At 42.3% G+C, this 17,141-nt stretch overlaps 1 protein-coding gene across 34 annotated transcripts in view; it reads right to left on the reverse strand.

Annotated features, from left to right (window-relative positions):
• CAPS2 (calcyphosine 2) overlaps positions 1–14,290 on the reverse strand; it is a 66,996-nt gene extending 52,706 nt beyond the window's left edge. For 2 of the 34 annotated variants that reach the window (XM_072741310.1, XM_072741311.1), the window contains exons 1-6: positions 12,937–13,597; positions 11,768–11,794; positions 9,523–9,622; positions 5,862–5,911; positions 4,581–4,626; positions 2,753–2,926 (exon numbers count right to left, since the gene is read on the reverse strand). In XM_072741310.1, coding sequence (XP_072597411.1) covers positions 2,753–2,926; positions 4,581–4,626; positions 5,862–5,911; positions 9,523–9,603 — 351 coding nt within the window. In that variant the 5' untranslated portion in view covers positions 9,604–9,622; positions 11,768–11,794; positions 12,937–13,597. Of the gene's footprint in view, positions 1–2,752; positions 2,927–4,580; positions 4,627–5,861; positions 5,912–9,522; positions 9,623–9,883; positions 10,087–11,767; positions 11,795–11,896; positions 12,028–12,936; positions 13,599–13,993 lie in introns of those variants that run through there. The other 32 variants (XM_026001698.2, XM_026001693.2, XM_026001701.2 and 29 more) reach the window with 26 other exon arrangements.
• Between the last annotated feature and the right edge of the window lie 2,851 nt (positions 14,291–17,141).

Here is a 17,141-nt window from a genome sequence, read left to right on the forward strand (position 1 = left end):
TCAATTTACGAAGATACGTCATAAGTTTATTCATTTACGTACTAATATATTTGTTTTTCTTGCATAGTGACTCATTTTAGGAGACATCAAAAAGATGTTTAACATTATATAAGGTAAATTAGGCAGATTAAATTAATAGATATGTTTAAGTAGAAGCAAAGTTCTGCACTATGTTCAGGTTGGAAGAAATTTTCAAAAGAATTTTATTTTGTTTCAGTTTGTGTTTATCCTAAACAGTGACATTTCCACTTGATATGTCAAATTTAACCTCCCCAAATCAGACTTCCTGATGGTCCTCCCCACCCTTCCAATTGCTCCGGTCCAACACCTTGGGTCATCCTTCATCGTCCCTTTCTCCTAAGCCTACAATCAATCCATCAGCAGATACTCTCAAATACTCAGAATCTATCCAGAATCTGGCTTCTAATCATGACCACTTCTTATCCAAGTGGGCAGCCTGGGTCCATGCCTCCATCCTCATCTCTTGTTGGGATTATTGTGACAGCCTCCTCAGACATTTTCGCTTCCAGCTTCACTCTATTCTCAGTAAAACCTGCCCTCAAAGCAGAAAAATGGCTTTCAGCCTCAGAGTGAAAGGCCAAACCCTGGGTAGTGCACAGGGCTCACAGATCTGCCTCCCAGCCCTCCCTTGCCCTTCGCCCTCCGACCACACCATCTTTCCTGATATTTCTTAAAACACTCCACGCCGCCTGCTACTTCATGACACGTGAGAGTATATCCTGGGTGGCTTGCGTGTCACCCTTGTCAGATGCCTGCTGAAATGCTACCTTATGGGAAAGATCTTTCCTGGTGGTCCTGCATGAATAGTGACCCCAACCTTGAGCCCTGGTCTTCCCAGTGCCCTTCCATCCACAGCATTAATCACCAACTGTCAGACTAGATGGGGTGACTGATTGAGTCATTCATTCATTCATTCATTCATTCATTCATTTTTTGTCTTGCTAAATCCTTCCATTATGATATGCACTCTGTAAGGGCAAAAATATTTGTCTGTTTTATTCACTGACTTAGTGTTTTCTGCAAAATTGAAGTTTAATGACTTTCAGGCTTCATTTAAATATGTTCCACCCATAAAGACTCCTAACTCGGGGAAACGAACTAGGGGTGGTGGAAGGGGAGGAGGGCGGGTGTTGGAGGGGAATGGGTGACGGGCACTGAGGTGGACACTTGACGGGATGAGCACTGGGTGTTTTTCTGTATGTTGGTAAATTGAACACCAATAAAAATTAATTAAAATAAATAAATAAATATGTTCCACCATTTAAAATATAAGTTTACATTTTAGGTAATGATTTGACACCAAGAGATTCATTAACATTTTATACTAAATGGAAGGAAAACTCAACAAAGGAAGTTTGCCATTAAACAAGCAGAGAGGAACTTTTACTGTTTGATTTTCTGTTGACTGATATATCAGTTTGACTAGTTCATGGTTATGACCATAAGTTATTGTCCTAGATCTTAAATATGTTTAACTTCAGCTTTTTAATCAATAAAAAAGAATCAATTTACATGTTATGTTGTTCCCTGCTTTACTGAGGAGCTTACGTTTCTGATATCAGGAAGCAATTCTATTTCCAGAGATTACTATTCCAGTGTTAATTAAGGTAATTGTAATAGGATTTACTAATAGCCCATTTAGATAGCAGTGTTGATTTTCATAACAGTATACACCTAAAAAAACATCAAAAAAGTTGCTTAAATCCATTAAGTACAAAATTATTATGTATAGAAACCAAGACTTTTTGTAAGACTACCTACCAAAAACATATGAAATAATAATTATATGCATTTATATGTAGATTTTAAAAATCAAAGCAAAACAGAATTTTTCCCAAAAGAAAACTCTGTTCATATCTTACAAGTATTTACCAACCATATGGGAAGCTTCACAAGCAGTATTTGTTCCTCCCTTAACTGAAAATAAACAAATGCCTTCATTTGAATGAACATATGTTCAAGGAAATCAGTTTTACTTTAAAAGAAATTTTAGGGATCCCTGGGTGGCGCAGCGGTTTGGCGCCTGCCTTTGGCCCAGGGCGCGATCCTGGAGACCCGGGATCGAATCCCACGTCGGGCTCCCGGTGCATGGAGCCTGCTTCTCCCTCTGCCTGTGTCTCTGCCTCTCTCTTTCTCTCTGTATGACTATCATAAATAAATAAAATTTAAAAAAAAAAAAAAAAAAAAGGAAAAAAAAAAATAAATAAAAGAAATTTTAGGGGCGCCTTGGTGACTCAGTTAGTTAAGCCTCCAGCTCTTCTTGATTTCTGCCCGGGTCATGATCTTGGGGTCATGAGACCAAGCCTCCCAATGGGTCCTTGCAGGGAGCCTACTCCTCCCTCTGCCTGGGTCTCTGCCTCTCTCTGTGTCTCTCATGAATAAATAAATAAAATATTTAAGGGGAAAAAAACCCAGCTTTATAATACAGTCTTGTTTCCAATCCCAAGGCAAATGAAAATCTTTTAACACAGAAAAGATGACTAGGTCATATGACTAGAGTTTTCACATTTGAAAATGACAGTAATAAACTTTTAGAGCTATTAAGAGTAAACTAGTTAATGCAAATACTTAAAATAGTCCCTAGCACACAGAACTAAGTGCTAGCTATACATGTACTATGACTAACAGTAAGAAATACCAGACAAAAGGATTTCTATAATACATGCAGTTTTTTTTTAATTTTTATCAGAAAAAAAAATTCATCAGAACTTCATAAAGTCTCATATGTTACCTTGTCATCTATCTTGTTTCTTGGAGACTGTTGCATAATCTTTGATTTAGTCTTTTCTGCATTTCTCTGGCTATACTGTTTATACCCCTCTTTCATTTCGGTTTCATATTGCTGATATTTTAGTTTATATTTGCTTGTTGGTGCTGGCAAGTTTTCAGGTGTTATGTCTTGCTCCTGGATATAAAAATTAAAAAATTAAAAGTATGTCATCTACCAGAAAAAAAATGATTATTAATTTTCCAAATTAATGTTAACAGGTTTACCATTGATCTTAACATTTATGCCTAAGAAACGGATCGTTATGATCTGTGTGCCAACCAGAGGTGACATCTGGAACGTTTAGCTGGTGTGACATTGCTGAACCGCCAAGCAGATGGAGCTGCTAGGATCTGAAACACCTGAAACACCAGGAAGCCTGTACCTGGTCTCCCTGCAGAAGAACAGTGCTGGTGCCAAAAAAATTTGAGAAGATAAAAGTTAACTTTTCTTTCTTCTCAGATGCTTTAGATCGGCCTTTTATTCCTGCCCCAGCAAAACTCTACTGACAAGCACTTCTTTCTGAGTTGTTACAGCAATCAGAGGTCACTAAGGCGGCTGCCTGCCTCTGCTGTGACCCAGGCCTCTGCCGAATGAACAGGGCTGAGAGGCAACAGCCAGTGAACAGAGAAATCTGGAAGGAGCGCTAAGCAAACACAATGGCGTATACGTTGGCCCAAGAAGGACAGCCAGCCTAAAAGGAGGATAAAGCCTGCAAGGCCCTAGGAAAGTGTTGGTAACATCCACGTCTAACCTAAAGAAGGAGAAAACAGAAGTTTCAGGGTGAAAACTGGAGCTGACACACAACAGGGCACCAGTGTGCAGCCGTCCAGAGACGGAGGAGAATACGAACAGCACCAGCCAAGGGCACCGGGCTCAGTCTGCTAAGTCCCTAGGGTTGTTTTTGTTTTTAAGATGTTATTTACTTATTCATGAGACACAGAGAGAGGCAGAGACCCAGGCAGAGGGAGGAGCAGGCTCCCTGCAGGGACCCGACGGGGACTCGATCCCAGGACTGGCCCAAGGCAGATGCTCAACCACTGAGCCCCCGGAGGCCCCCACACTGTCTCTTAAAAAAAAGAATAGAACCAGTGACAGAAGAAACACTAACAAAGACAGAAAAGCAAGCCCTCCTCAGAGTGCTAGTCAGAACTTTTGTTCCTAACACAAAATAAGACACTAAATACTGTTTGAAGTATAAATAAGTCCCAAGGAAATAGCTTGAAATAAGTATAGTAATAAGTATGAGCATCCGAGTAGCCCAAAGTAGGAGTTAATTTCTAAGAGATAAACCACATTGTGAAACTAGCAGGATCTGACCTAACACTCTACCGTATTTTTTAAATTCCTGGATTCCCTCTTAGGGTACACCAGTACTTTTCCAATTTTATAAGACATGTTTAAAATACTATTCCTATGTGAAAAACGGAAAACAAAGTAAAACTATTTCACCGACATGATCATTTAGGATGTTAATATAGAAACTACTAACCTGGACAAAACATAAGACAGAATATAATGAAATTTCTGGACTAAATACAGCATAATCTAATTCTGAAAGTTGATAATAAGAAATAAATACTAACTGGTTCATTTTCATTAAGCTGAGTATGTGATATTTGAAATGGTGTGATGCAACTAAGAGCAGAAGATGAATTTGGTGGGTTAAAATGAATATGTGCAGCACTAAGTGGGATGTGTGAAAAATCATCCTAAAATAAAAATACTATTATACAGTATATATGATATTGTGTTCAAATGTTTATTATAGCAAATACCAAGTAAAAATTACCTCCTCATCAGAGTCAATGAGGCTTTGCAAATCAAGTGGTGGAACCCTGAAAGAAATAATTTATACATCCCGTAAGTTTTTTAAATGAGGCTTTAACAGTTGCAAATTATATATGCTACATCTTATTTTTTAAAAAAGGTATGCTAAAGTCAATGGTGCCTGTACCTACCAGCAGTGAAAGGCTTTTGTTAAATGTTCAGTAGTTTTTGAGCTGGTTTTTTGTTTTGTTTTGTTTTGTTTTAAAGATTTTATTTATTTATTCATGAGAGACAGAGAAAGAGGCCAAGACACAGGCAGAGGGAGAGCAGGCTCCATGCAGGGAGCCCAATGTGGGACTAGATCCCGGGACCCCGAGGGTCACACCCTGGGCTGAAGGCAGATGCTCAATCGCTGAGCCACCTGGGGATCCCCTTGATTCTTTATCTAGATGAGCATACAGTTATCTGTTATGTAGAGCCACATGAAATTGCTGATACCTGCCCATTTTTCATCTATAAAAATGTCAACTTCATATGGTTTAGACTAAAAATTATTAGGCTTTTAAATTCTATTTTCTAATAAACTGTATCTAAAATACTTGAAAGAATATAAAAATCCTATATTTCCAAATTTTGGAAAGATGTAAGATAAAACATAAGTTAATATAGTCTAATCCAAAAATAAGATAATTTAAATAAGATTGATAAAATTGTCATATTCCTCATGATAAGATTAAAGCCACAGATACTTCCTATTAAATTCATTTTGACTATCCCAGTTATAAAATTCAAAATTGTATAATTTCTTTAATAAATTCCTTTATCCGAATTTTCTAAATAAAACAATAGTTAAACTTTTTCAGGAAAATGTAAGAATATTAAAGAAAATGTAAAAACAGGAGAAGTATAAGGGCACCTGTGGCTCAGTCAGTTAAGCTTCTACCTTCAGCTCAAGTCCTGATCCTGGGGTCCTGGGATCGAGTCCTGCATCACTCTCTGCACAGAGCCTGCCTGCTTCTCCCTCTCCCTCTGCCTGCCACTCTGCCTACTTGTGCTCTCACTCTCTTTCTCTGTCAAATAAATAAATAAAGTCTTAAAAAAAAAAAACAACAAGAGAAGTATTTCCCTCAGTATCCTACTTAATTTTGGCATAGCAATTTTCAGGCCATTCACATGGATACCAATTTTTCTGTGGTTCACAATCATAGCTACATATAAAATTCTGTTCTCTTTTTTTTTACTTGTTAATATATTATAAATATTTGCCCATTAAATAGCTCAGGTGTGAAGAAATGTGACTTACACTGGTAGGCGAGGATTCTGGATTGCCCATGATTTGGAAGTCTGTCCTTGCTTTAATTAAAAAAAGAAAAAAATCAGTGTGTATATGCCCCTTCTGTATACTTTAAAAGATAAGCAATAAGTCAATGCAATAAAGCTGATTATAGTTTTCTCAGTAAACTTCATAGAAGAAATACTTATTAAGCCTAAGCCTCTTCCTACCGTGCTTGAGACACAGAGATAGGATGATAAGCAACAAAAATAATCCTTACCCTCATGGTGCTCTGTCTGCTGGGGATGACATTCACTCAACAAACCATAATGTGAAATAACACGGGCTATGACAGAGCAGCTACATAGAGCATTTTACTCAAGTCTTGGAAATTGAGGAAGCTTTTTCGAAAACAAAAAGAACAGTGACGTTTAATCGGAACTCTGAAGGATGAGTAGTAGCCAGATAAAGATAGAAGGGAGAAAACTGCTTTAGCCAGGAGAAACAACACTCATCCTGTACCAGCCCTAGAAGGGGCCGCCCTCCAGGGGGGACAGGGTAGTGGGGCCAGAGCTGTCGCAAAACAACACAAGTCGAAGACCTAGTCCTAAAGGAAAGGGGAAAACTGCAGGATTTGTGCAAAGAAGTGATAAGTATATACTTTTACATACATTTGTAGATGTTCAAGCTTATTTCCAAAAAACTGTCCAAAAGAGATGAAAATACAGTGAGCCACCATGGAATAAGAAACATATATGAATCATAGAGAAAATTCAAGGTAATGAAGGGAGGAAACAACGCATCCCTCAACTCTTCTGGCTAACTTCTAAAACGTTATCTAACTGGTCATTTTTGTGATACCGATAGCAAGTATAGAAATTACATTCAAGACTGAGCTTCATCACTCTAATTGACCATGAGAGAGAAAACAAATTCAATTCAGTATAAGCTTTAATATGGCATTGTTTTCAATACAATCCTAATAAAAAGTTAAAATGTAGAAATGTAAAATCAAAATGATCAATTAATTGGAATATATATAATAATAAATATAATACATATGATAACATAATACATATACATAATCTATTTATACTAAGTTGGCCCTTGAGCAATGCTGGGCCTAAGGGTACCAACTACCTCCCCCCATATGGTCAAAAATCCACGTGTAACTTTTGACTCGGCAAAAATTTAACTCCTACTGGCCTACTGTTGACTGGTAACATAAAGTCAATTGTCCTTCTCACCTTTTATTTTAAGCTACTTCTATGTCACCCCTTAAAATCATGTTTATGTCTATATAATAGCCCATCTAAAGGTCGTGCCATAATTTATGTATTTTTCGATTGCTACATATTTTTTCATTATTTCAAAAAAACATACTTCAAAAAATACCTTTCTTTTCAAGTAGCTTTGTTCTATGCTTTAGAATATTTCCTTAGAACAGATTCCAGGAATGGTATTATTTGCATGAAATCATTTGAAAATTTTTATAGCTCAATCTTGTTTCCAAAAATGCAGTACCACTTTCGTTTATTTTTTGTTTGTTTTCGAGTTTGATTCTACAGTATTTTAATTTAGACTAGGCATTTTCTAAAGAACATAATATTAACATTACAGTCAAATGCCCCTGCATTCCAGAAACTCAACTCCTAAAAGTTTTGCAAAGAGGTGGAACAATTCCATACCTCCCCCTCGGCTCCTTAATCCCCATCACCTGTTTCAGCCAACTCCCCACCCACTTCCCCTGTGGTACCAGTTTATAACGCACTAACTCTACATCAGAGTATTTCAATATTACATTTTTCTGCTAATTTAACAGAGGCATAAAAGTGTATCACACTGTTCATTTTCATTCTCTTGATTATCAGTGGGGTTGAACAAGTTTTTATATTCTTATCTGCTACACATATTTATCAGTTGTTGGTGCTTATAATGATTTGAAACATCAAGGACCATTTTTTAAAAAAAGATTATGTGTCATTTCTCATTTTTAATTCTAGCTTTTAGATACCCCCAAAACGGTAGTGGTAACTACAACATTTAAACTAGGCTGATAATCTTGAAGAGACAATAACCTGGATATCTAGGATCGCATTTTCCTTCAGGAACAAGAGTTCTTTTTTTTTTTTTTTTTGATAGATTTTATTTATTTATTTGCAAGACAGTGAAAGTTAGAGCAATCACAGAGGGAGAGGGAGAAGCAGACTTCCCGCTGAGCAGGGAGCCCAGTGTGGGGCTCACTGCCAGGACTGAGATCATGACCTGAGCCAGAGGCAGATACTTATCCACTGAGCCACCCAGGCACCCAGGAACAAGGGTTCTAAGATAATATAAACTTGTTCCCTCACCCACCACTAGCTGGACCTTCCTCTTTTTTTTTTTTTTTTCTAGCTGGACCTTCCTAATAAAAAGATCAAAGGAGGGTATTATATGGGGAGAAAAAGTTTAGTAACAGAAAGCCTTTTTTTTTAAGAACTTAAATCATGCGCTGTCTTAACAACTAGGAAAAAAGCTGAAGCCTCCACAATATGATAATCAAACAATCAGTGGGTAAGGCTGAAATACTTGATATTTTGTACTTGGCATTTGACAAGAAGGGCTGCTTTATTCAAATTATCAAATAATTCAGATTTAACTCATAATATTATGAACCATAGGAACCCCAAAGCACTGACTCATTCCTAGAAGGGAGACAGCAGAACACAGGGTAATGAGCACAGATGGTGAGGTTAGAACTGGAGTTCAAAACCTGGGCAAATAACTTCATCTCCAGGAGCCTCAGCCTCAGTTCTTCCATTTCTAAAAGCAGGTTAATAATAATAATACCTACCTCAAAGGTTTGTTGTAAGAAATAAGTGACATAAGTTAATGAAACATTTATCGCGGTCTCTGCCAAGCGGTAGGCATTCAATGTTTAGAATAATAACAGCAGGAAATATACATCACTTTTATGTTTCTCTAAACTAAAATGTATATACACTCAATTCTATGGTGGAAACAAGGACAAAGCAGCTGTAAACTTGTGCTTAATCAATGATACGTACGCACAATGGTGATATTATGAAGGTTATGAAGAATGAAAGGCCTAACAATAAAAGCTCAGATTCATTTTTTTTTCAGATTCATTTCTTACGTAGCTAACACAAAATGTACACTGATAGTCTCTTATTTTTTCTACTATCCCTCTTTCTTACATTTTCTGCAGATATACACAGAAAATTTTTTAAATAAGAATATGAAAGCAATAATAATAAACTTGATTTTTAAAAATGAAACTTATGGGACACCCGGGTGGCTCAGCAGTTGAGCGTCTGCCTTCGGCCCAAGGAGTGACCCCGGGGTCCTGGGATTGAGTCCTGCATCGGGCTCCCTGCATGGAGCCTGCTTCTCCCTCTGCCTGTGTCTGCCTCTCTCTCTGTGTCTCTCATGAATAAATAAAGTCTGTAAAAAACAAAATAACAATAATAATAATAATAATAAAATAAAAATGAAACTAATTCAAGCAATGACCCACTTTCAAACTTTCAAATAATGATTATCTTCAATTCTGGCCACTTAACTCTTCAAATCTAGGAAATATGGATCCTAAATACTTGTGCATATAAGTTGTCATAAAAACATGAAGAAAGGAGTCAGGAAATTATTTAATGAATCATCCTACAAGAAGAAAATGAAATAGCACACATACTTGCAGCAGCTTCTTTCTTCCAGAGAATGGCTGAGCTTGACTGGTAGGAGAAGCAGCAATCCCTTTAACCTCTAAATCCATGTAAGTTCACGTATTTATCCTGCAGTATATTTTGAAAAGGGTAAAAATCATAAAAATGGTAACTTTCACTCTAATTTTAAACAAGTCATACAAACTATGTAACACTACTTCACGGAAGGAAATCATATGGTTAATTATTCTTGCTCCTTTCAACCAAAATCAACTTTTTGTGGGCCAATTACATTATGTGGGGCAATACCTACAGGGCAAACACTAATCTGAACCATGTTCCTCCAAAGATGTCCATGTCCTAATAACTGGACCCTGGGGATAGGCTTACCTTGGTCGTGTAATGACCAAGAGGACTTTTCAGATGTGACTCGGTAAAGGATTTGAGGTGTGCAAACTATATTGGATTATCTGGAGGGCCCCATGTCATCACCAGGGTCCTGATAAAAGGGAGGCAACATGATCAGGGTAAGAAAGAGATGTTAAGACCGAAGGCACGGGTCAGAGGGAGTTAGGATACTATACAGTGGGCTTTGAAAACGGGGGTGGGGGGGGGGGGGGGTGGGGTGGAGAATGAGCAGTCTCTGCAAGTTAGAGGAGGCAAGGAATGAATTTTCCCCTGGAGCCTCCAGAGGAACCAGTCCTGCTGACAGCTTGGGGTTAGCCCTGTAGGACTCATCTGGTGCTTCTGACCTCAAAATGTAAAATAATGAATTTAAGTTGTTACAGACCACTAAGTTCGCGGTAATTTTTTACAGCAGCAATAGGAAATGAATGCTTGTACTTCTCTACCACAAAGTGTTGTACATTTATATTTTCTTTACTCTTTTTCCTAAACCTTTATGAGTTTTTATTTTGCTAGAGTAAGCTAATAAAAAAATGTGTTATGCTAACAGTATTCTTTGATACAAAGAATAAAATACAGTGGGTAGTCCAACCGGCAATTATGAGGCGACAGGTAAAAGTGCATGTAAGAGAATGCTGAGAATGATCAACTTGCAAAAGTATACAAAACAGAAATCAGATGAATATCTCAGTCACGCAAATTTTGAATATTTTATTTTACACTTTAACTTTATATTACTGAGGATATGTTGTTTAATGATTCATATTTCTGTTATTAGACTTGGATTTATTTTAGTAGTGATTTTTTTTTTTTTTTTTACTTTTTAAGGAAAGAGCATGGCATATCTGAAAGATATGCCAGCTCTTCGGTAATTTATCTGTATGGCTCCCCTTACCCCATTTCCATAGCCCCCTCCCCTAAAACTCCATGCCCCAAGCTTAGATTTCTACTCTAAGAGTAATGTCAGGAAGCCTTAGCAACCAAAAGTAGACATATCCTGAAAACATCACAAATCATCAGATTCAAAAATAATTTGACTTTTTTTCTGAGTTATCCTTCACAAAGAAGCAACTTTTAAAGTTGTTACTTCCTTTTTTTAAGATTTCATTTATTTATTCATGAGAGACACAGAGAGAGAGAGAGAGAGAGAGAGAGAGAGGCAGAGACACAGGCAGAGGGAGAAGCCGGCTTCATGCAGGGAGCCCAATGGGGACTCGATCCTGGGTCCCCAGGATCACGCCCTGGGCCGAAGGCGGCCCTAAACCACTGAACCACCCGGCTGCCCTATTACTCGCTTTTAATCACATCATAAAAGCTGCTGTATTTGCCATGTCGGATGGCCGCCAACAAACTGAGGAATCAGCAAGTGATTTTCTTCACACACCAGCCACACGGTTCTTTATACCTTAGAAACCATCGTACCCATTTCAAACCATGTTAAGTCACTGTAAATCCCCATCATTCATTTGCAAACAACAAAATTCAACAAAACGTAAATCCCCTTTCCAGGACCTCCTAGTCCCTGTACTTCTGCAAGCTTGACAATCGTACCTCTCCACTTGTAATTACTCTTTTCGTGCCCCTAACAAATGGCAAGGCCATGAGGGCTGGTATCTCTTGTCCTTAATATAGCAGATACTTCAGAAATGGCTTTTAGTCCATAAAGAAAGTAATGCACAGTCAAGTTCCTGTAAACTTCATGAACATATTCTTTGTTTCCTTTCTCTGAACCTAAATATGACAGGATCCCAATGCCGCATATAAATTCCGTCTTCAAACAACAGCACAGGCATTCGAAGCATAAGGGGTGGCTACTATTCCTCACACTACTGCAAGCCTCCTAAAGGCAATGAGTGTGGCTTTGCTCACCTTGTATCTCAGCTCCTAGCGGAGAGCCTAGAAAACAGTAAGAACTTAATAAACATTTGTTAAATAAGTGAATTCAGTCAATTCAGATATGAGCTATTTCAGAACTATGCAGCGTGCAAGTGGGCTTACTCGGATAGAACCAGAGTCTTCACAGGGCAACCATCGCCCGTGGAACACTCCAGGATCTACGGAATCAGAACGGTCAGGCTACTGACGACGTGTGTACCCTTATGTCAAAGAATCTTAAAATCTGGACGGGCCTGCAGAGATTAAACAGCTCAACCTTCTGATTTTCAAACTGAGGAATCTGAGAAGCAAAACCAGGGCCATTTGCTCTGCCAAGTTATTTGCTAGTTATTACTGAGCATGGATTTATACCACTTTCAGACCTCTTTGTAATCCTACACCCTTGCTTGCACGGGTCAGAAGAAAGAGAAGGAGCTGCAGAGACTCAAGGGCACCAGAAACCTAAACTTGGTGGCAAAAGAATCAGAATTTCCAATGAATAGCATGGGAAGGGACCTTTGGAAAGCATATGGAAGTCTGTCCCTGTCCTATAGCACAGGAGGTGCAGCTGGGGATGAGGGGTGGTGGCCGCAGGGAAACGCTTGGGAATGGCTGTCTGCACTCAAACTGGATGGAGACTACATCTCGCCTGAGCTGAACAGCGCCGGCTAACACACTCAGATCCTACGTACTACCTTCCCTGCTACCAGAGAATTGAACTCACCTCCCCCTTCCCTCATTTTTTAAAGATGATTATTTCCAATCTCAGTTATCACCACTGCTCTCTTGGTGAGGGATATCAGTGGCTATGATTTGCTTACACTAAATCAGAACATAAGCGAGAGAGAAGAACAAATTGATCAATTCCATTCCATAATCAAGCAAAGAGGAAAAAGATTATTTAACCTCCATGCAGGTGAGGATCAAATTTATCTTGGGGCCCAGGTGGTAACAGACCCAGGTATTTGTTTTGTTTTAAGATTTTATTTATTTACTCATGAGACACAGAGAAAGAGGCAGAGCCGCGGGCACAGGGGGAAGCAGGCTCCCTGCGGGGACCCGATGGGGACGCGGTCCAGGACCCCGGGGTCACGCCCTGGGCCGCCGGCAGGTGCTCCACCGCTGGGCCCCCCGCGTCCGCAGACCCAAGTATTTGAACGAACCGGGCGTCACTCCTACTTCATAGTGACCGTGTGTCCATCATCCTCCCGAAGCTGCTGCTTTCCGTGGACGGACCTGCGAAGGCCCAGGACCAGCGCCCTGCCGTTCTCCGGAGCTTCGCGCTGGGGGGACGCCGCACCGCACCCAGCAAGCCGCTGGAGGCAGCTCCCCGGCGGGACGGACGGGAAGGGGGCCGCGGGCGCCCCCGAGCCCCGACTCCGCTCCACGCACGGCGGGAAGGGCCTGGCCCTGGCTTCAGCAGGCCCAGGCCCGCGGCGGCAGGCTGCCTAGCAACAGGGCCTAGCAACAGGGCCTAACAAAAGGGCCCTAGCAACAGGGCCCAGAAACAGGGCCTAGCAACAGAGCCTAGCAACAGGACGTAGCAACAGAGCCCTAGCAACAGGACCCTAGCAACAGGGCCAAGCAACAGAGCCTAGCAACAGGGCCTAGCAACAGGGCCTAGCAACAGAGCCTAGCAACAGGGCCCTAGCAACAGGACCCTAGCAACAGGGCCTAGCAACAGGGCCCTAGCAACAAGGCACTCGCAGCGCCTCCCCGGCCGCGCCCGTTCCCAGGGGACGCAAGATCCTCCTCCCAAAGCTCCGGCCCCTCCAGGCTTCCTCCCGCCGTAGGCGCGCGGGCCGACACCCCAAGCCCGCCTTGGCCCGGCCCGGCCCGGCCTGACCACGCCCCCGGCCACGCCCTCGGCCACACCACGCCCCTACCCGAACCGCCCTCCTCTGGCCACGCCCCAGCCACGCCTCCGTCGCTGACCCCGCCCCCTCTGGCCACACTGACCACGCTCCGCCCCCCCCCCCCCCCGGGCCACGCCGACCCCGTCCCCTCTGGCCACCCCTCCCCGCCTGCGACCCCGCCCACGCCCCGCCGGCCACCCTGAGCCCGCCCCCCGCAGACCCCGACCGCCACAGCCTGCCCCGGCTCCGCCCCGCCCCGCCGGCCACCCTAAGCCCGCCCCCCGCCGACCCCGCCCCCAGGCCCCCCCGCCCAGCCCCCCCGCCGCCCCGCCCCCCCCGTCCGCCCTGTCCGCGGGGTCCTCACCTGAGGGCTGCGCTGCGTCCCCGCGGCGGGGCGGGGCGGGGCGGGGCGTCCTCCGGGCCCAGCCCTGGGGCAGCTCTACTCCTGGCGGGGATCTGGACGCGGACTCCATCCCCCCCCACCCCCACCCCGGGGGCTCCTGCTGGGAGACAGTGCCAAAGCCCGGCCCGGATCCGCGCGGCTCTCGTAGAATAGTGCCGTGAGTGCGTTCCGTTGAGCGTAGATTTTTTTTTTTTTAAGATTTTATGTATTCCTTTTACAGAGAGAGGAGCGCGCGTGCGCCCGAGCGGTGGGCACGGGCAGGAGGTGAGGGTAGAACGGGCTCCCCCAGCAGGGAGCGGGCTGGGCCCCGGCCAGATGCCCAGGTCGACCAGATGCCCAACAGGCTGAGCCACCCGGCGCCCCTTAGCATCCTACACGTGCCTCCACCGAGAGCTCAGATCCTAAGAGGAAACAATTAGGCTGTGAGGTCCACTGGCGGGACCCTTGCAATTGTTGGAAAAGACGAGACTGCCTCGCCGTCTTCCAGAGCGGTACCCAGAGGCAGGTACCCAGGTACATGCATGTGTAGGGAGAAAACACTAACACGGGGAAGGGGACAAAGCCCAGGAACCAGGAGTGTCCGTCTCACAATGTCCCGGTGGCCAACTCTTCGGTGAAAGGAAAGGTCGGGGTTAAGCTATTTCAGAGGCTCCGCTCCCCTGTACTGTGCCTGTAGCCTTCCTGCTTTACACAGCCGGTGTCGGATGCTCAAGTAGAACTAAGATCTGAAATCTAATCCAGGTCTTAACCACGAAATCAAGTGTCTTTTCAAAGTTAGCCCCCCTCAAAATAGATGTATCTGACTTTGCAGGTTGGAGTCACTTTCAGAGTAAAATACAAATATATTTGCAATGGGTATATGGTAATGACTCCTGCTTCTTCCCTATAAAAATTCATCTATGCATTCCCCTCCCCGCTACACACAGGAAGAAAGACAAATATAAACTAGAAAAAACAATATATATGTAAGTATATAAACAAATAAGTGTTATATAAAGTATATAAACCTAGCATTCCCTTTTTTTTAAATATTTTATTTATTCATCAGAGACACAGGGAGACAGGCAGAGGGAGAAGCAGGCTCCACGCAGGAAGCCCGACGTGGGACTTCATCCCAGGACCCCCTGGATCACACCCTGAACCAAAGGCAGACACTCAACCGCTGAGCCACCCAGGCGTCCCTAACATTGCCTTTTAAATTGAGTCTAAAATACTTTTTGAGGCTCTGGTATGTATATGATGAATGAGATCGTTGCTAAAGAAGCTTACAATTGTATGCAACATTATTAGAAAGTTAAGGAGTGCTCATTGCCTCATCAATTCAGTCAATAAGTAGTTACTGAGGACAGAAGTGTTCAGTAACTGCTCTGGGTGCAATAAAGCAAGTAAAACCAGTTTCAGACAGATTAAAATCTAAGGCGACAAATGTTAAATAAATAATGTCATCTCAGGTAGCAGTTAATGTGATGAAGAAAACCACAGCAGGATAGACAAGCACAGCATGGGTTGCAGGCCCAGTTCTGCAGACAAGGGAGTAGCCAGGACCAAGGGCTGGGGATAGAGCACCCAGGCTGCGGCCTGTGCACCCTTGTCAGGCCGCGGCCTGTTCTGGAGCAAAGTGAGCCAGTGGAGGATGCAGGGATTAGCGGGGTCAGATTGAATCACGCCCTGTGGGCCCAACTAGGATTTTGGATTTAATGGGTATGACATGAAGTTATCAGAAGGTTTTGAAAAGAGGGGAGGCTGTGATGCTGTGATTCATTGTAAAAAACATACTTGACCTTCCTGTTTTGGGGCACAGAGCTCCTAAAACCCTCAAAGCAAGGAACCTTTTGTTATTTTAATGAAGTGACTTTTGGAAAGCACCTAAGGACGGAGGCTGGCTGCCTGTGGAGCCAAGCCTGTGATTAGAGTTTCAGCCCCACCCTCAGGCCTCCTTAGGAGGGGACTAGTCTGGAAGTTGGATTAGCTGTCCCTAGCTCAGGAGCTAGGACCCCAGAGGCTGGGGCTCCCAGGGAGTGCGCTTCCAGATGCAACATGGAAGTTCTGTCTGAGTTTTTTCAGACTCAAGACACCACATCAACTGTCACCCCTCAGCTGCCCCTACAGATTTTCAGCTTGCCAGCCCTCATAATTGTGGGAGCCACTTCCTTTAAGATCTGTGTGTAGGTACACATGTATATAAAAGGGAGAGGGGTGGAAGTAGGTGTCCATTAGTCCTGTTTCTTTGAGAAACTCTAATATGCAGAGAAAGGAAAAAAGAAAGTAATAAGATACAGGATTATGAGCTGATTTAATGACAGAAGGTTCTAATTGGAGGACTTCATAAAAGGAACTAATGATTGCAGCCTTAAGATTCATTTGTTCATCAAATATTGAACTCTTTTGAGATGCTGGGGATACAGTAGTGAAAATGATAAGGAATCCCTGCCTCATGGGGCTTACATTCAATTGAGGGGAGAAATAGTAATGTAAATAAGTAAATTGCATATGATATGAGGATAAGGGTTATGGGGAAATAATAGAGTAGAAACAGGCCAACAGGGCAGCTTGGGTGGCTCAGCAGTTTAGCGCCACCTGTGGCCCAGGGCCTGATCCTGGGGTCCAGGGATTGAGTCCCACATCAGGCTCCCTGCACGGAGCCTGCTTCTCCCTCTGCCTCTCTCTCTGTCTCTCATGAATAAATAAATAAAATAGAAAGAAGAAAGAAAGAAAAGAAAGAAAGAAAGAAGAAAGAAAGAAAGAAAGAAAGAAAGAAAGAAAGAAAGAAGAAGAAAGAAAAGAAGAAAGAAAAAAGAAAAAGAAATAAAAGAAAAAGAAAGAAAAAAGAGAGAAAGAGAAAGAAAGAGAAAAAGAAAGAAAAGAGAGAAAGAGAAAGAAAGAAGAAAGAAAGAAAAAAGAAAAAGAAAGAGAAAAGAGAAAAAGAAAGAAAAGAAAAAGAAAGAAGAAAGAAAGAAAAAAGAGAGAAAGAGAAAAGAAAGAAAGAAAGAAAGAAAGAAAGAAAGCAAGCAAGCAAGCCCACAGCAAGCCATAGGTGTAGGATGGAAAATGTAAAATGCTACTGTGAGGTATTCTGAAAAGATGAAGTGTGAGCAGATGCTCGCACGAG

Source organism: Vulpes vulpes, chromosome 16, assembly GCF_048418805.1.
Source record: "Vulpes vulpes isolate BD-2025 chromosome 16, VulVul3, whole genome shotgun sequence".
Taxonomy (NCBI): domain Eukaryota; kingdom Metazoa; phylum Chordata; class Mammalia; order Carnivora; family Canidae; genus Vulpes; species Vulpes vulpes.